General features: G+C 44.8%; 1 protein-coding gene and 1 pseudogene across 1 annotated transcript; one reads left to right on the forward strand and one right to left on the reverse strand.

Moving 5' to 3' along the window:
• The first annotated feature begins 532 nt into the window (after window positions 1–532).
• LOC139374416 (DNA repair protein complementing XP-A cells homolog) lies at window positions 533–3,526 on the forward strand (annotated as a pseudogene).
• Window positions 3,527–8,777: 5,251 nt separating this feature from the next.
• Window positions 8,778–18,523, reverse strand: LOC139374138 (transmembrane protein 132A). The gene is made up of 11 exons (XM_071115141.1): window positions 18,442–18,523; window positions 17,920–18,143; window positions 17,518–17,727; window positions 16,636–17,180; window positions 15,883–16,035; window positions 15,366–15,561; window positions 14,939–15,082; window positions 13,793–13,995; window positions 10,343–10,562; window positions 9,974–10,165; window positions 8,778–9,758 (listed from the first exon to the last, which is right to left on the reverse strand). The coding sequence occupies exons 1-11, from the start codon at window positions 18,521–18,523 to the stop codon at window positions 8,862–8,864; spliced, it is 3,066 nt and encodes a 1,021-aa protein (XP_070971242.1). The 3' UTR covers window positions 8,778–8,861.
• Between the last annotated feature and the right edge of the window lie 1,499 nt (window positions 18,524–20,022).

Genomic DNA, 20,022 nt, shown 5'->3' on the forward strand with positions numbered 1-20,022 from the left:
GTAGAATATAATACGATTTAACTTTGTTTTATTTGTATTTATTATACCTACAATCATTATTTAAAAAACGTCACATCACACACAACGTCATGTCTACTCGATGACACATTCCGTTAACTTAACTTGATCTTTTCAATCATTTGTCTCGCATTCATGAGTATCGAGTTACAAACAGTGAATACTTTTTTTAAAATGAATAAGACAACAGCCAGGTCACACTGCAGATAGAGTCAGAGCCATATGTTTAGCGCTTTACCAAGTGGAGATATTGCTACAGCAAGCCCATTACATCAAATATGGCACATTGCCACTGGGTCTTTCAGGATATGGCCCAGCAGTGAGGACATAGTCAATAAAGAACAGGATAAAGCTGTGAAGAACTACTAGTGTTGGGTGGAGGTGGTATATGTCCGCTCTTCGGCGACATCTCACGGTCACATAGAGAAGCAGCAGCAGTTTCATAACAGGGCTTTTATTTTGACATGATAAAAACCCGGAAGTTGGTTGTGCAACCGACAAATGGCAGCCGCCAGCAACTCGAGCACACCGCTGTGCCCGCGGGTTAAAAGTAAAAACACAAACAATTGTACCCCTCTGCCAGCTGTCTTGCTGGTGAACAACTTTACTTAATTGCAATTTCCAAGACGCTGGAGAGTTTAGCCTACAGCTAAGTTAGTTAGCGCATGCTTTTTTTTGCGATTGATCTGTTGGAGCCTCCAACGCCTGTGAAGGATAATGCTTATTCTCATTCGGAGTCCAAAGCCAAGAACTGCGATCTGTGTCCTGCGATGAGAGCCAATATCGAACGAAACAAACAGCGGGCTCTGATGCTGAGGCAAGCCCGACTGGCCAGCAGACAGTCGGCAGGAGAAGGGGGTGGAACCTCGGCTAAAGACAGTCGACTCTGGAGAATGGTTCTTCATTGATGGAGAGCGACAGGAGGAGCAAAGGACAAAGAAAGTTGTGCATCAACCAGGCATGTGCATTAATAGTCAGTCAAATATGACAGGGGGAAGTATTCACATTTGTTGCATGATGTAAATATCATTAATCTTATCTGCAGATCCTCTGCATGTCCGGTGTAAAAGATAAAGATGCATTGTTGGTTCATGTGCGGCCCTTTGTGGGTTCATGTAATTCCACATGCCAGTTGCTGAGTGGAGTCAGTTTCAGGTATTACAGGCGTCCCCTATTATAAAAGAAGTTCATAATACATTATTTATGGCACAGTGACAACCGACCAACCACTATCTGAATGACTCAGTTTTTACTGACAAGACACCTTGGCTGACCTCTCCCTCCTAGCACTCTCACTGCCTGTGATTCGGAATAAGTGTGTGTGCGCTAAAATGACTAGAATGTAATCATTTTAAATGTACTAGTAGTGTATTGTCAGTGTTGAGCCTGGGTGCCAGTCTACTGACACCCAGTTCTACTGAACTGGCGTTCAGGCTTAGTGTTGCGCTCTGCTGCTCTCTCTGACTCCGTCCTCCCCCTAGCCCCGGTGATGGAGGCTGACTATCTGCTGTGTGATGACTGTGACACGCCGTTTGATGGATTCCTACCTCAGCGAACGGCTTCAATCTGGCAGTCTGTGACAACTGCAGGTAAAGTCATACTTCTCGTGTCAATGACAACCAACACAAATAACTATATATATATATATTGTTGTTGTTGTTGTTGTACAGTGTGCTTCTCATAATAGTGTTCACATATGTGCAGGACAAGTTGATCAGTATGACCGGTTGATTGCTAGAACCACATATTCACTATAAACGGAGTGCACTGCAGTATTACATAGTGCTTTGGTTTGCATTGTGCTTCAATGGTAAGAGGATGCAAAAATGCATCTGAACAGGTATTCTGTCTTGTCTTCCCCCTGTTAATGTCCCCCCGATCAGAGACGACGAGGTGAAACACAAGCTGATATCCCGTACGGAGGCTAAGCAGCTCTACCTACTGAAGGACTGTGACCTGGACCAGAGGGAGCCAGTGCTGAGGTTTGTCCTGAAGAAGAACCCCACACAACCCTCACCGGGGAGACATCAAAATCTACCTCGAGCTGCAGGTAGGACGAGCTTACCGATACCAACCATCACTGGTTCTAACCGGCTGCTTTCCCTTTAGCCTGGTAAAACCACTGTACACGCTGCTCTCACCAATATTGTTTCAATCAGTTTGAATGCCAGGCTAGCTTTCCCTCACCTTGTCCTGAACTTACTGCCACTGAACCAGTTTTCCCTACTATGGTTTGTTTAGCCCTACCTCGGTGTGTTCCAGGGTTTTGTTCATTAGGCACCAAACGGAAGAAAACTGACTGTGTTCAGTTTCATAATGTTGCATACATTTCTTAATGATGGATGTGTATTTAATGTTAAATATGTATTTAGGTTATCTAAGTAGACATGATATTGTGCTGTGTGTTTCCAGGTTTCCGTGCTCCTTAGAGGTGTGGGGCTCCGAGGAGGCCAATGAGTCCAGAGAGGAGAACAGGGAGGTGCAGAAGCGTGTCAACAAAAATATCAAAGGTCAGTAACACTGTTTTCTGATTCCCACTCAGACACAATGTCACTTCAACAAATAAGTCATTGTAATAGGAATTCCCAGATTAACAAAAAGACGACCAATTGTTGGTAAAGTCAATTTTAAAAAATGGAGTTGCAACAGAGCGACACCACCCAGCCCAGAAGCAGAGAAAACGACTAACTGACCTCTTGGAGACGGGGCCTTTCTATCCTAATCAGACAGCACCAAATGTTCAGTAAACACCAACACCAGAGAGGCTTGTAGGAAGACAAAACAAAAAGGCAGCGACTGTCAGCTGATACAGAATCACAGTGTTCACAGGATGTCATCAGTACAATGCAACAGTGAATAATCAGTGTGGCGTCAACCACTATCAACAGATATGAGAATAATCCATAACATTCAGTATCAAGTCTAGTGACCATCAACCTGCACCTTGAGTGTCACAAACGGAACACTGGAAATCATGTGTATTACAGAAAAGGGAAAATATATTTTAGCTAAACAGTGTTTTAACCAGTCTAAACTGAATATGAACTTTAGTCATCTTAAATTTCCCCATTTGTCACCTTTTCTCATTGCAAAACTATCTGAGCGACAGTGACATAGAGAGAACACTAGCACCCCCCAGTGGATTGTAGAAAACAGGTCATTCAGTTGTATTTCTTTGTTATTGACTTAAATGAAGAAAGCTACACGCTGTGCTTGCCATTCTATTTGTGTTTACTGAAGGCTGTAAACACAAGTGATACTGGCAAACGGTGTGCAGATTTGTATTTTTAAGTTATTAATTGAATAATTCCTACACGCCTGTTATTGATGGGATAGTTTGTTTCTCTGTTGTGAACAGAGCTGTTGTCGTGCAGTGAGGACCAGCGTGTGGACAAAGGACACCAGTGCTCACCGGCACGGCCCTGAGGAACTAGTGGATGAAGAGGAAGATCTCTACAGGAAGGCCTGTAACACCTGTGAACACAAACTGACCTATGAGGAGATGTAGCCTTGAGTCTTTTAAATCGGAGGCTCACAGGGGGAGTTACTTTTTTATTTTTTTGTGGGTCTCTGGTAATACACCCGACATGTAGAACTGAGATTCAAATGAGTGATACATCATACTTCTCACATGCCTTGAAGCTGAAGCAAGGGGGGCCAACCTGAAATTCTCAGCACATGCCATACCACAAAGCCACCGCAAGAGAGCATTAATACATCAACACATTTTTATAGAAAAACGTACTGCTCAGAAGCTGGAGACAAGCTGGATGGCTGCAATGTTATGTTATCAACTGTTTAGCATGTTAACTTCCATTTTGTATTTATCACTTCTAAGATGTAATGTGTAGAAGGATCTGCATGTGCAAAATAAATATATTTTTCCATAATGTGATCACTTTTTTTTCTGTAGACAATCTCTGAAACGAATGTGCCGTTTTTTCCCACCTTGGTTAAGATAGATAGATTGATAGATAATTATTGTAATAATCCACAATCAAGAAATGTATTTAATTTGAATAACATTAATTGAAAATGGTAGTCAACTTTATTTTTTTCCCTTTGCTTTCTGTTGCAGAATCACGCTGTAAGTAATGTCGTTTTTATGATCTGCGTTGTTTGATTTTGGTCGCCTGCTCCAGTCCGTGCTCGTACTTGAATATTTGTGCGCCGACCCAGGCTTCTGAAGCAACCTCTAGTTATAACCACCTGCACGTAGTTCATCTAATGAGTGAAGGACTCCGTAGTCCAGACGTCACTAATCTAAAGGGAGCAACTGTGAAGGTACAATATGACTCCCCCTTTTTAATTTGAATGGTATTATTTTGTCCAACAATGCGTATTGTCGTGTCTTTCTTTTATGCAAACGAAAGCTGCTATGCAGTAGCTGTTGGATGTGACTCAGCATGTCGCGCTATATCAATTTAAATGCAGCGCTTCGTGGTTGACTTTTTATTAAGCGGGGAACGGGTCGAAAGCAGGGATCGTCAACTAAGTTCAGTCGCGGGCCAATTTTTTTCCCCCTATATTTGTGTGGTGAAAAGAGAATTTTAACTATATCCCCAAGCAGTCAGTCACATCAAGCCCGTGGCAAATTGACCATCATATTTCTTAGGGGCTACGTGAATGTAAGGTTTAAACTATTGCATTCACATCATAAACACTACTGCAATATGCCTAGACAATTTAATACAAACTGACAATCGGGGGTTCGAAGCCTTATTCATGCAAAGTTAAGACTGGCAAGTGTGATAGTCAAACACTCTGGAGTGGCTCAAAGAGTAATACTGATGCCTTTCACCAAGCAACCAATGAAGTAGTCTGCAGTGGTGTAAAGTACTTAAGTAGTATTTTAAAGTATTTTTTACCTAAGTCGTTTTTTTTTGAGTATCTGTACTCAGATACTTTTACTTCACTACATTCCTAAGGAAAATTATGTACTTTTTACTCCTTACATTTTCCCTGACAACCAAAAGTACTCATTACATTTTGAATGCTTAGCAGGACAGGAAAATTGTCAAATTGAAGCACTTATCATGAGAACATCCCTGGTCATCTCTACTGCCTCTGATCTGGCGGATTCACTAAACACAAATGCTTTATTTGTAAATGGCATATGAGTGTTGGAGTGTACCCCTGGCTAGTCATAAATAAATGGTTTGCTTATGTGAAGGAAATGTATAGTCTGGAGGGACAGTCTTGAAAATGTTAATCTTGTCTCTTTTGTCATAAATAATCCTTGGTTCCTGCCTGTGCTTGGATCAGCTACTAATTAGATTGGGTAACCCAGAATGAAGGGTTTGAAAGTGCATCTAAGTTTGAATAGGACCTCTCCAGCTTGCTGACAATAGAATGATTCATTTAGTATTGACTTTGGGTGTCCCTGTGTTGAATTTACACAGCTTAATATAAGGAATTTGAAATGATTTATACTTTTTCTTTTGAAACGTAATAATATTTTAGCAATTACATTTACTTTTGATACTTAAGTATATTTAAAACCAACAACTTTTAGACTTTACTCAAGTAGTATTTTAGACTCAAGTAGTATTTTACTGGGTGACTTTCACTTTTACTTGAGTCAATTTCTATTAAGGTATCTATACTTTTACTCAAGTATGACAATTGAGTACTTTTTACACCACTGATTGTATGCCTGCAGTGTGGGTTCAGAATGGGTGCTCTTGCCTCCTGGGAAAAGTGGAGCAAGCAGGAGAATAATGAGTTTCACATGAGTTATTCTATAATGTTTATTTAGTGTGTTTTTCTTTTGGTTGATGAGATCAACCAGAACATATATATTTTTTTAAATGTCACCTTTATTTAACAGGGTAGGCTAGTTGAGAACAAGTTTTAATTTACAACTGCGACCTGTCCAAGATAAAGCAAAGCAGTGTGACACACAACAACACAGTTACACATGGAATAACATGGAATAAACAATAAACAAGCCAATAACACAATAAACAGGTCAATGACACAGTAGAAAAAAAGTCTATAAGTGGGTGCAAAAGGCATGAGGAGGTAGGCAATAAATAGGCTGTAGTAGTGAAGAATTACAATTTAGCAGAATAACACTGGAGTGATAAACGAGCAGATGATGGTGTGCAAAATAGTAGAAAAGTATATAAAAACAGTATGGGGATGAGGTAGGTAGATTGGGTGGGCTATTTACAGATGGACTATGTACAGCTGCAGCGATCGGTTAGCAGCTCCGATAGCTGATGTTTAAAGTAGGTGAGGGAAATATAAGTCTCCAACTTCAGCGATTTTTGCAATTCGTTCCAGTCACTGGCAGCAGAGAACTGTAAGGAAAGGTGGCCAAATGAGGTGTTGGCTTTGGGGATGATCAGTGAGATATACCTGCTGGAACGTGTGCTAAGGGGGGGTGTTGTTATCGTGACCAGTGAATTGAAATAAGGCGCAGCTTTACCTAGCATAGACTTATAGATGACCTGGAGCCAGTGGGTCTGGCGACGAATATGTAGTGAGGGCCAGCAGACTGCAGCATACAGGTCGCAGCTGTTGTCCTGGGTTGGAGTAGCCAGGAGGAAAGCATGGCCAGCAGTAGAGAAATGCTTACTGAAATTTTAGATTATCATGGACTTATCGGTGGTGACCGTGTTACCTAGCCTCAGTGCAGCGGGGAGGAGGTGCTCTTATTCTCCATGGACTTTACAGTGTCCCAAAAGAGTTAGAGCTACAGGATGCACATTTCTGCTTGAAAAGGCTGGCCTTTGCTTTCCTGACTGACTACGTGTATTGGTTCCTGACTTCCCTGAACATTTGCATATCGTGGGGACTATTCAATGCTATTGCAGTCCGCCACAGGATGTTTTTGTGCTGATCAAGGGCAGTCAGGTCTGGAGTGAACCAAGGGCTATGTCTGTTCTTAGTTCTGCATTTTTTGAAAGGGGCATGCTTATCTAAGATGGTGAGGAAGTTACTTTTAAAGAGCAACCAGGCATCTTCGACTGACGGGATGAGGTCAATATCCTTCCAGGATACCCGGGCCAGGTCAATTAGAAAGGCCTGCTCGCAGAAGTGTTTCAGGGAGCGTTTGACAGTGATGAGGGGTGGTCGTTTGACCGCTGACCCATAGCGGATACAGTTAAGCATATCCCAGTTTAGGTCACCTAACAGAACGAACTCTGAAGCTAGATGGGGGGCGATCCATTCACATATGGTGTCCAGGGCACAGCTGGGAGCGGAGGGGGGTCGATAACAGGTGGCAACAGTGAGAGACTTATTTCTGGAGAGATTAATTTTTAAAATTAGAAGTTCGAACTGTTTGGGTATAGACCTGGAAAGTATGACCAACCTTTGCAGGCTATCTCTGCAGTAGATTGCAACTCCTCCCCCTTTTGGCAGTTCTATCTTGATGGAAAATGTTGTAGTTGGGTATGGAAATCTCAGAATTTGTGTGGCCTTCCTAAGCCAGGATTCAGACACGGCAAGGACATCAGGGTTGGCGGCGTTTGCTAAAGCAGTGAGTAAAACAAACTTAGGGAGGAGGCTTCTGATGTTAACATGCATGAAACCAAAGCGTTTTCGATCCCCGAAGTCAAGAAATGAGGGTGCCTGAGGACACACAGGGCCTGGGTTTACCTCCACATCACCCGAGGAACAGAGGAGGAGTAGGATGAGGGTATGGCTAAAGGCTATCAAAACTGGTCGTCTAGAGCGTTGGGGACAAAGAATAAAGGAGCAGATTTCTGGGCATGGTAGAATAGATTCAGGGCATAATGTGCAGACAGGGGTATGGTGGGGTGCCGGTACAGTGGAGGTAAGCCCAGGCACTGAATGATGTTTAGAGAGGTTGCATCTCTGGACATGCTGGTTATAATGGGTGAGGTCACCGCATGTGTGGGAGGTGGGACAAAGGAGATATCGGAGGTATGATGAGTGGAACTAGGGGCTCCATTGTAAACTAAAACAATGATAACTAACCTAAACAGCAGTATACATGGCATATTGACATTTGAGAGAGACATAAAGCGAGGCATAACGCAATCACAAGTATGTGCGGGAATAAAGTTGCACATTCTGGTAACTTGCCCCAAATTCCCAGTTCTTACGGAAATCCCAGTTGGAGAATCTCTTGAATCAGGTGGGAATAAGCATGTTGGCATCCTACAACTGGGAGTCATCTGGGAGTCAACTGGGAGTCATCTGGGAGTCAACTGGGAGTCATCCCGGCGGGATTTTTTGGGAAAATTACCAGGATTTTTGCAACCCTATACTATATCGTCAATAGGCCTAAAAGGGCTTAATTCATTGAAATGTAAAGGTCGTTTCCGATTGAGCTGAAATGTGCCGTATTTATCGTGAATTCAGTCTCCGCGAACGCGGGAACGCTGCTTTTAAAATTCAATTGCAATATAGCGGTGAACTTCAGCGATACGGATTGCATTGAGTCCTAAATCGAAAAAGGTATGACAACCAATTGTATATGGATGAATGTGAAATAATACCGATAAAGTAAATATGACAGATATGTACAGTCGTGTACGTGCATTGTTTCTGCACACATATTTCACTTATGTTGGACTTATGTTGGATAGTTACTGTATATGTGCGATGGTAGCTAGACAAACATTCAGACATAAATAACCGAGAAAAAAAAACTAGCCTATACGAAGATGACCTTGTAAGACTTTAAGATACATTGTTGGTGACACGGTGACAGGAATACGTAGTAAATTTTCCGAAGAACGATGATTTTTATCAACAACCTTTCTCTCCTGAATAAAATGGCACCTTATCCCCTACATAGTGCACTACTTTTGACCACAGGGCTCTTAACTCTTTAAAAGGATTAAGGTGCCTATTCGGATGCAGCCTTAATGGTCAAGGCTTTGATCTGACTGCCCCTCTTTCTCTTCTGGAATAGTCTCATGGAGCGATATTACCCCGGGGTACGATGTCACTATGTCGTTCTTTTCTGCAACATCCTTTGCCGCCTCCTCTTTTCCTTCCTTCCCCTCTTCCTTCACCACTCCCTCCACCCCCTCCGTGTTCACGCCCTTCCTCCTCATCCTCCGCTCCCTCAAAGCGCAGGGCAGACAATTCACCAGGAAGAGAAGTACGGAGAGGCAGAGAAGGGAGAGAACTGCCCCGACACCCACCCCCAGCTCTGTATCCTCCAGTTTCCCCTCCCTCTCTCTCTCCACCCCGGGAGAGAAGTACACGGCGCTCTCTTCGTGATTTGGGGTCAACACCGCTCTCTCCAGGTCGTTCCTGGCGATCATCCCATCGCCGGCCTTGTCATAGTAGTCGTCACCTTTGACGGTGGTGACGTTCCCTATGATGATGTCATTGTCCAGGAAGTTGCTGTACTTAACGTCCCTGTTCGATGACTCAACCAGCATGTCCGACATGTCGAGCAGCTCAAAGTCCGCCTCCTCGCTTCCCATTGGACGAAGGTCTGTGTCCAGGTTCACCCTGATCCAACCTGATCCTTTAGCCAGCCTCCTGGTCCCGCTTCCTTCTTTCGAATTGGCCAGGTCCCCATCAACGGAGTTCGCCATTGGCTTGCAGGGGGTGACCAGGAGTTCTGCTTTCAGTAAAGGCCCGCCCCCTTCGCCCTGGGCGACGACGCGCAGCAACGGGCCGGGCATCACGGCAACCACGGTCTCTGCCAATGAGGAGAGGCGAAGGGCGAAGGTACCACGGCTGAAGGTGGAGAGCAACGTGGCGCTATCATCACTGAACTGGAGCCAGACACTGATTGACGCTTCCTGGTAGAGAGAGAGAGAAGGACAATGGAGATAAGGGGGAGGGAGAAAGAGAGAAATGTTCAGTATCATACCATACTGAAGCATACCATACTGAATCATACCATACTGAAGCACAGGTCCTTCCATTGAAGCAAAAATGTCCCACAGAAGTTACTGTTATGTAAAACTAAAACGTTCTAGTGAAGTTAGTGGGTCAAGAAAAAAACTGAACTCACCTGCCCATGGTGGTAGAGGATGTTGTATGCTGTCACTGTTGCCGTGACAACAGCCGGATGGGCAGGGCTTGCATTGATTGACATACCGAGTCCTCCCACAACCTGCACTGAGAGGTCACCTGGGGTCACGGGTTCAGAGGTCACGATGACATCACAGCTACCCAGAACACCGTCCCATTGGCTTGATATGACCTGAGAGACAAGAGAGGGGTGCCAATAAAGGTAGTGTCTTGTTCAAGTTTACTTTCCATAGGTAATAAATATATTTGAGATCTGACCAAATGGAGATTTCATCATTTGTAATGACCACCCCTCAACTAAAATGCACCATGCTATTCAAAATACAACATCATATTACATATTACTCACATGAACTGAAGTTTTCCCCGGGTGTAGACCAATCAGATCGCTCTGCTTGTCGAGGACCGCTACGCGAGGATTCTCTACCCTCAGCCAATTACGGACCATCTCCGTGGCATCCACAAACCAATCAGAGGAGCCCAGCAGGTAGGTCAGCTGACCCTGGCCCCCCTGAGCACTGAACTGGGTCAGAACCTGAACGGTGGACCTCTGGTACACCGGAGAACAGCTGGGGGGCAGGGAAAGAAAGGGAGGGAGGGAGAGAGAGGGGGTGGGGTTAGAGAGAAGGATGGATGGATGAGGAGGAGAGAGAGATATTACACAAATCTGGATGTGGCATAGAAGCTGGGCAAAACTAAAAATGGAGACATCATAAGATTAAATATGTTGAGGGTTGGGGTAAATTCCATTTCAATTCCAGTCAATACAAAAAGTAAACCAAACTCCAATCAAATTCCAATTTTTCCTCATGAAAAGCATGAAGACAATTGGAATTTTGGTGTACTTTCTGAATTGACTGGAATTGAAATAGAATTGACCTCATTTGACCCCTGGTTGAGATGTGACAGCAAGTCATAATGTTAGTGTTTGAATTGTTGAGCAGGTGCCATCTAGGAATCAGAGGTGGATAATGCAGAGAGCCTATTTTAAAGCTCTGGGTTAGGGAATTAGTCTCTTCTACCAGCTGTTGTGCTTGTATGGTGATGTGAATGAAGCTTTTTGGCAGTAGACCAAATCACACCTTATTCCCTATATAGTGCACTACTTTTGACAAGAGTTCATATGGCTAAGGTAAAAAGTAGTGCACTATATAGGGAATAGTGTGCCAAGTGGAACATGGCCAGTGGTGTAAAGTCCTACTTATGTCGTTTTCTGGGGTATCTGTACTTTACTTTTTCTATTTTTGACAACTTTTACTTCACTACATTCCTAAAGAAAATTATGTACTTTTTACTCAATACATTTTCCCTGACACCCAAAAGTGCATGTTACACTTTGAATGCTTAGCAGGACAGAACATTTGACAATTCACACACTTATCAAGAGAACATCCCAAATGCCTTGTTTTGAAATGATGTTGTTTTTTTAAATTACTTTTATTTAACTAGTTAAGAACAAATTCTTATTTTAAATGACGGCCTAGGAACAGTGGGTTCAGGGGCAGAACGACAGATTGGTACCTTGTCAGCTCTGGGGTTTGAACTTGCAACCTTCCGGATACTAGTCTCTACTCTAACCACCAGGCTACCCTGCCACCCCAGTGTTGGAGTGTGACCCTGGCTATGCGTAAGCATTTTTTTTTTTAATTGTGCGGTCTGGTTTTCTTAATATAAGGATATCTTTCTTAAATTATTTGTACTTTAACTTTTGATACTTAGTACATACAGTGCCTTGCGAAAGTATTCGGCCCCCTTGAACTTTGCGACCTTTTGCCACATTTCAGGCTTCGAACATAAAGATATAAAACTGTATTTTTTTTGTGAAGAATCAACAACAAGTGGGACACAATCATGAAGTGGAACGACATTTATTGGATATTTCAAACTCTTTTAACAAATCAAAAACTGAAAGATTGGGCGTGCAAAATTATTCAGCCCCCTTAAGTTAATACTTTGTAGCGCCACCTTTTGCTGCGATTACAGCTGTAAGTCGCTTGGGGTATGTCTCTATCAGTTTTGCACATCGAGAGACTGACATTTTTTCCCATTCCTCCTTGCAAAACAGCTCGAGCTCAGTGAGGTTGGATGGAGAGCATTTGTGAACAGCAGTTTTCAGTTCTTTCCACAGATTCTCGATTGGATTCAGGTCTGGACTTTGACTTGGCCATTCTAACACCTGGATATGTTTATTATTGAACCATTCCATTGTAGATTTTGCTTTATGTTTTGGATCATTGTCTTGTTGGAAGACAAATCTCCGTCCCAGTCTCAGGTCTTTTGCAAACTCCATCAGGTTTTCTTCCAGAATGGTCCTGTATTTGGCTCCATCCATCTTCCCATCAATTTTAACCATCTTCCCTGTCCCTGCTGAAGAAAAGCAGGCCCAAACCATGATGCTGCCACCACCATGTTTGACAGTGGGGATGGTGATGAGCTGTGTTGCTTTTACGCCAAACATAACGTTTTGCATTGTTGCCAAAAAGTTCAATTTTGGTTTCATCTGACCAGAGCACCTTCTTCCACATGTTTGGTGTGTCTCCCAGGTGGCTTGTGGCAAACTTTAAACAACACTTTTTATGGATATCTTTAAGAAATGGCTTTCTTCTTGCCACTCTTCCATAAAGGCCAGATTTGTGCAATATATGACTGATTGTTGTCCTATGGACAGAGTCTCCCACCTCAGCTGTAGATCTCTGCAGTTCATCCAGAGTGATCATGGGCCTCTTGGCTGCATCTCTGATCAGTCTTCTCCTTGTATGAGCTGAAAGTTTAGAGGGACGGCCAGGTCTTGGTAGATTTGCAGTGGTCTGATACTCCTTTCATTTCAATATTATCGCTTGCACAGTGCTCCTTGGGATGTTTAAAGCTTGGGAAATCTTTTTGTATCCAAATCCGGCTTTAAACTTCTTCACAACAGTATCTCGGACCTGCCTGGTGTGTTCCTTGTTCTTCATGATGCTCTCTGCGCTTTTAACGGACCTCTGAGACTATCACAGTGCAGGTGCATTTATACGGAGACTTGATTACACACAGGTGGATTGTATTTATCATCATTAGTCATTTAGGTCAACATTGGATCATTCAGAGATCCTCACTGAACTTCTGGAGAGAGTTTGCTGCACTGAAAGTAAAGGGGCTGAATAATTTTGCACACCCAATTTTTCAGTTTTTGATTTGTTAAAAAAGTTTGAAATATCCAATAAATGTCGTTCCACTTCATGATTGTGTCTCACTTGTTGTTGATTCTTCACAAAAAAATACAGTTTTATATCTTTATGTTTGAAGCCTGAAATGTGTCAAAAGGTCGCAAAGTTCAAGGGGGCCGAATACTTTCGCAAGGCACTGTAAAAATATAAATACTTTTAGACTCTTACTCTAGTATTTTACTGGGTGACTTTCACTTTTACTTGAGTCATTTTCTATTAAGGTATCTTTACTTTTCCCCAAGTATGACAATCGAGTACTTTTCCCACCAATGGACATTCCTGGTTTTGGTGTTTGAACCTCCTGCTCTGTTTTGAGACAGAAAGAAATGGGATTAGGAAAGGAGATTATGCCAAAAGGAGACCATATTGCCAGGCCATCTTTGTAAATAAGAATTTGTTCTTAACTGACTTGCCTAGATAAAGGTTAAATAAAAATACATACAAATTGGAGTTGCAACTGTTCCAATCGTTCTATCAACTGTTTTAGGACTCTTGATGTTAATGACATGGCCATGTCTAATCCTGCTTTATGTCATTCCTGCTCAGTGTGTCTTCATCTTTCTCTAAACACACACACGCGCACAGGGACTCACCCGTTCCCCGCGTCGTGGTTCCAGCCCTCGATGGCGCTCAGCTCGTTGTCGGACAGGGAGACGCGCAGCGGGACGACAGGAGCCCACACGGACAGACACAGGGACCCACTGAGCGTGCCCAGGAGAAACTCCACCCCTACACAGGTGCTGCCCACCCCTGATTCACTTCCGTCCACGAAGAGGGTGGAGCAATCGCTTGACACCTGTTGAATAAAGTCAGAGGGTGATAAAAGGGAGTGGAGGATTGTGGGTCAAATCAATCTAAACCAATCAACTTGTATTTGTCACATGCTTAGTAAAACAACAGGTGTACACTAACAGTGAAGTGCTTACTTACGGGCCCTTCCCAACAGTGCAGAGAGAAAAATATACAAATAACAACAAGAGGAATAAATGCACAATTAGTAACGATAACTTGGCTAAATACTAAGGGCACCGGTACCCAGTCGATGTGCAGGGGTGTGTGGTAGTTGAGGTAGATGTGTGCATGTAGGTAGGGTTAAAGTGACTAGGCAACAGGATAGATAATAAACAGTAGCAGCAGCAAAAGGGGGGTCAATGCAGATAGTCCCGATAGATATTTGGTTAACTATTTAGCAGTCTTATGGCTTGGGGGTAGAAGCTGTTACGGGTCCTGTTGGTTCCAGACTTGGTGCATCGGTACCACCTGCCGTGCGGTAGCAGAGAGAACAGTCTATGACTTGGGTGGACGGAGTCTTTGACCATTTTTTGGGCCTTCCCCTGACACCACCTGGCATAGAGGTTCTGGATGGCAGGGAGCTCGGCCCCAGTTGTGCACTCGTTTGCCTCTCTTGCGCCGTCGCTTCCTCTTTCGCGTCCCAGGGATTAGGGTTAGTCCAGAGGTGCCGACGTCCAGAGGTGCCGACGTCCAGAGGTGCCGACGTCCAGAGGTGCCGACGTCCAGAGGTGCCAACTCGTTGACGTAGAAATTGTCATCCCAATCGAGGTTAGTGATTGCTGTTCTGATGTACAGAAGCTGATTTCGGTCATAGGAAATGATGGCGGAGACGTTATGTACTAAAAAAGTAAATATTGGCGTACAAAAAAACACAGAAAACAACAGCATTGGACAGGAGCCCTGTGCGTGTGTGTGTGTGTACAGTATGTAGAGTCGTGTCTGCTTACCTTGACGATATCATCGTTGGACGACTGGCACTTCACCGCCGCGGTGATATCCGACACCTTCCCGTCATGCCCCACTGCCAGCACAATGACAGGAAGTGACACGGGCTCGCTGGTCAAGATGGCCGTGTTGATGATCATGCCACTCTGTGTGTTGGTGACAACAAGTTTAGCTTTTATTGGCCTTATTTAGGAATTAGCTTTTTTTTAAGGCAGAAACAGTCCACTGCAACACTAAGAGATCCATAGCTGTATGGATATGTGCTGTAGCTATCACATTATCCATTAGTCTACTGCATAGTACATACATACAGACCATGTAACAAGAAGAAACCAATTTCCCGGACTAAGAGTTTTGGACAAAGAGGCATGTTCAATGGAGATTCTGTGTCCCGGGAAACTGACCCTGATTGAGTAACGTTCCACCTACTTCAGTTATGGGAGAGATGCCCACGATCTCTCTGTCAGTGAAGGAGAAGCTGCTCACGACTCCGCCGTGTGGTGGCGGAGGGTTTTTACGGCCTGAGTACTCTACCCGCCAGCTGGCCGATACCGTCATGGCAACCCCAAAACTCCTGCGCAAGCCGTCCACTGACAGACAGGCAACCTGCTGCGGAGCAGCGGGACTGAGGGAGAGGAGGCGGCGACAGAAGAAAGAGGGAGGGACAAGGAGTGGGGAGGAGAGAGAGAGAGAGAGAGTCGGGATGAATAGGTGGGGAGAGTAAGAAGAAAGCCCTTTGATGGAAATAAATCACATATGTTGGAATATTTTAACAGAGTGATATTCTCTCACATATGTGGTATCACTTGCACGCAATATGAATAATGTATATAGTCAAAAATGTAACCGACGTGTCACAAACCGGTTAAATTGAATTACGTTCCTTCACTGAGGTAATATTGTGCCTGAGTAATATTGTACAGTAATATATATGATGAAGTAATACCCGACGTTGTCCATGTGTCTGGCTAGTTTGTGGCAGATGATGGAGATGACATCATGTTTGGAGCCCTGGGTTCTCTCCAGGTTCACAACCCAGAGGTCAGAGTTCAGGGAGCGCTGGGCCACCAGAGACAAAAGGCCTTTCTTCACCTTCAGCCTGGAATAGATACATACAGATATAGTGTGACTCAGTGTTTGTCGCCCTGAATAAGAGCATCTGGGAAATGACTAAAAATGGAAATTAAGACCACTTTATTGTTCAAATGACATTTGACTTCCACTTTTAACCCAACCCCTCTGAAAGACACATACACAGGTTCTGGAGAGGAGCTGGGGGCTGTCACACTAGGCGCCCGTTGGGCTGTTGTTGTGGGGGGAGTTACGTGCCTTGCTCAAGGGCACAGCAGCAGACAATGGCATCTAGGATTTGGTACCAGCAACCCTCCGGTTGCCAGCTCACTTCCTGGCTGGTTTTTCCCATCGGACCCAGGAATGGAAGTGGCAACCCTCCTGGCTCTCCTCTCTAACCGCTGTGCGACCTGCCGTCCCCAACGTACATGTACTACATACTGTATACATACTATTCAGACTAGACAGATACACTGGCAATGAGAGACATGGTTTGATATCGAAATATGAACACAGTATTTATCAGTAAAAGAGAAGGACCTGCACACTGCTATGTTCCTATATGTGTTTAGGTCGTCATCAGTTCTCCCTTTTCAATTTGCTGGATTATCACGTAACAAAGACTTACCGGATAACAACAAACTCTGCACTGAAATTGGCCATCAGGTTCACAGAAACCCCAATTGGCTGTCCCGCTCGGACTGGTCCCCTGCGATAGCGAATCAGCACGTTGGAATCCAACCGTAGCTCCTCCTCTTCCTGTCCATTGCAACAGCCTATTTCCTCTTTGGTTCTGTTGGCCTCGTTCCGCTTATTATCCTCCCTCAGAGTCACAGCTGCTATATAAAACAACTCTCTCTGAGACTGGGGTAATTTGTCTTGCACACACCTAGGGGGCGTTAGTTTGAGGTTGGACGCCGTGCCGAACAATGAGTAGTACAGCTGGATGCGGTCGCCGGCGTGGGCGGGGCTGTATCGGAGAGCGCCTGGGAAGGGGATGCCACCGGCTCCAACGACGACAACACCCTCATGCCGTCGTCCCCGATTACGAGTGCGGTGTCGGTGTGTGCGCCTGGCACGCTGTTTGGGGCTGAGGTAGGGCTGGCTGGTCTGGCCCGCCTCAAACCAGTCCTTAGGTAGGGCCAGGGTCACCACACACAGACCCAGTGGAGGCTGGGAAGGGGAGAGGAAGAATGGATGATTGGTGAGCATTTGTGAGCATTTGGCGTCATACTTTATATAGAACAAGTATCATACTTTATATAGAAGAAGTGTCATACTTTATATAGAACAAGTATCATACTTTATATAGAAGAAGTGTCATACTTTATATAGAACAGGTGTCATACTTTATGTAGAACAGAACATTTCAGTGTATTGGCCAGTGTAACAAACACACGACATGACATATCCATCATTCAGAGTCCCAAAGAAGACGTTTAGTCCGGCTTCAGTCTTTTGAATGGCCACAGGTGACGGTGGCTGAATATAGTGTGTGGCACGAACACACCTGTGTGACACACGAAGCCTTCTGCTCCTCGGTCTCTTTGAAGGCGTGGAGGGTGATACAGCGCCCCCTGCTGGTGTCCCCTCGTACGTGGAACAACACCCGCACCCTGTACCTCTCCTTTCCTCCTTCATCCCCCTCTCTCTCCACGTGTTTAGAGAGGAGAGACGCAGTCAGAGGAGGGGAGAGGGGGAGGATGGGCCCAGAGACCAGCTGGGGAGAGAGAGAGAGAGGGTTAAACTGTTAAAGAGAGGGCTAGAGGAAGAGCTCTGCGTTACATATGATCTTGCAACTTCTTAGGACACGCAGGAATAATATGAAATCTATGGAACTAATTCTCCAAAAGTTTAAGTCGAGATCTAGCATTCTGCTAATTGTCAAGGATCCCTATCCCAATTGATTTACCTGGCTGACAGAGTAAGGCCCGAATGAAGCCCGAACCCCCGCTTTGGAGGCTGTCCCAGCCGGAGGCACCATGAGCAGGGACTGGGTGAAGGCGAAGGGGCTGGAGTTGGAGAACAGTGGGCCAAGATCAGCCTGCGACAGGGGCAGAGCGTGCCAGGGAGGGGGGACAATGATTTTGGCCAGGAGGGAGAGAGGGAGGGGAGGCTGGGCATGGGATGTGTGTACTGGTGGATGAGATAAAGAGATCGACAGAAAAGGAGAGGAGGGAAATATTGACTGGTTTGTGTCTCTTTCTCTTTGGTATATTTCACATCAATTTCACATAAATTGTTAGGCCTACACCTACTGTAAATCACAAATATCAGCTATTTTAAACACGTGAAAAGGGTAGCAGATAAATTGTTGGTATATATACACTCATAAAAAACGTATATATCAATACAATAGATTTTTCATACAAAAATAAATAAAAAACGTATTTTCGATACAATAGATTTTTTGAAGAAAAATAACCTCACTCACCGACTACTAGGAGCGAATAGAGCACGAGAGCCTTCACACCCTCTCTCCCCCACGATGCACCGGGGCAGCTGAGCTCACCCATCACTGCACCCCTGAAGGATCCAGAAACACCACACAACCCCAAAAGTGTTGTAACATCCTTACAGCTCTGAGGTGTTGAGAGGTGTTGAAAGGTGTTGCGAGGTGTTGAGAGGTGTTGCGAGGTGTTGCGAGGTGTTGCAAGGTATTGAGAGGTGTTGAGAGGTGTTGAGAGGTGTTGCGAGGTGTTGAGAGGTGTTGCGAGGTGTTAAGAGGTGTTAAGAGGTGTTGAAAGGTGTTGAGAGGTGTTGAGAGGTGTTGAGAGGTGTTGCAAGGTGTTGAGAGATGTTGAGAGGTGTTGAGGGGTGTTGAGGGGTGTTGAGAGGTGTTGCGAGGTGTTGAGAGATGTTGAGAGGTGTTGAGGGGTGTTGACAGGTGTTGGGAGGTGTTGCGAGGTGTTGAGAGATGTTGAGAGGTGTTGAGAGGTGTTGCTAGGTGTTGCAAGGTGTTGCGAGGTGTTGAGAGGTGTTGATGGTTGTTGAGGGGTGTTGAGAGATGTTGAGAGGTGTTGAGGGGTGTTGACAGGTGTTGGGAGGTGTTGCGAGGTGTTGAGAGATGTTGAGAGGTGTTGAGAGGTGTTGCTAGGTGTTGCAAGGTGTTGCGAGGTGTTGAGAGGTGTTGATGGTTGTTGAGGGGTGTTGAGAGATGTTGAGAGGTGTTGAGAGGTGTTGAGAGGTGTTGTGAGGTGTTGAGAGGTGTTGCAAGGTGTTGAGAGGTGTTGAGAGGTGTTGCGAGGTGTTGAGAGGTGTTGCGAGGTGTTGCGAGGTGTTGAGAGATGTTGAGAGGTGTTGAGAGGTGTTGCAAGGTGTTGAGAGGTGTTGAGAGGTGTTGCGAGGTGTTGAGAGGTGTTGCGAGGTGTTGCGAGGTGTTGAGAGGTGTTGAGAAGTGTTGAGGGGTGTTGAGAGGTGTTGAGAGGTGTTGAGAGGTGTTGCTAGGTGTTGCGAGGTGTTGAGAGGTGTTGATGGGTGTTGAGGGGTGTTGAGAGGTGTTGAGAGGTGTTGCGAGGTGTTGAGAGATGTTGAGAGGTGTTGAGAGGTGTTGAGAGGTGTTGAGAGGTGTTGCTAGGTGTTGCGAGGTGTTGAGGGGTGTTGAGAGGTGTTGAGAGGTGTTGAGGGGTGTTGAGAGGTGTTGAGGGGTGTTGCGAGGTTTTGAGAGGTGTTGAGAGGTGTTGCGAGGTGTTGAGAGGTGTTGCGAGGTGTTGAGAGGTGTTGAGAGGTGTTGCTAGGTGTTCATATTTTACATCATTCGGTTATGTAATTATTTCCAAAGTGGTCCCCGCCTGGCAACATAACTCACCAGGCTGTGCTTAACAACATAACTCACCTGGCTGTGCTTGACAACATAACTCACCTGGCTGTGCTTAACAACTTAACTCACCAGGCTGTGCTCAACAACATAACTTACCTGGCTGTGCTTAGCATCATAACTCACCTGGCTGTGCTTAACAACATAACTCACCTGGCTGTGCTTAACAACATGACTCACCTGGCTGTGCTTAACAAC

The sequence above is a fragment of the Oncorhynchus clarkii genome, chromosome 19, assembly GCF_045791955.1.
Source record: "Oncorhynchus clarkii lewisi isolate Uvic-CL-2024 chromosome 19, UVic_Ocla_1.0, whole genome shotgun sequence".
Classification (NCBI taxonomy): Eukaryota; Metazoa; Chordata; class Actinopteri; order Salmoniformes; family Salmonidae; genus Oncorhynchus; species Oncorhynchus clarkii.

Coding starts and splice junctions, on each gene's coding strand:
- LOC139374138 (XM_071115141.1), bottom strand. CDS start 18,523: ATGGGTGAGCTCAGCTGCCCCGGTGCATCGTGGGGGAGAGAGGGTGTG. Junction 15,562..15,882: donor AGACACATGGACAACGTCGG/GTATTACTTCAT, acceptor CCTCTCCCTCAG/TCCCGCTGCTCCGCAGCAGG. Junction 9,759..9,973: donor TCCTCTACCACCATGGGCAG/GTGAGTTCAGTT, acceptor TCTCTCTACCAG/GAAGCGTCAATCAGTGTCTG.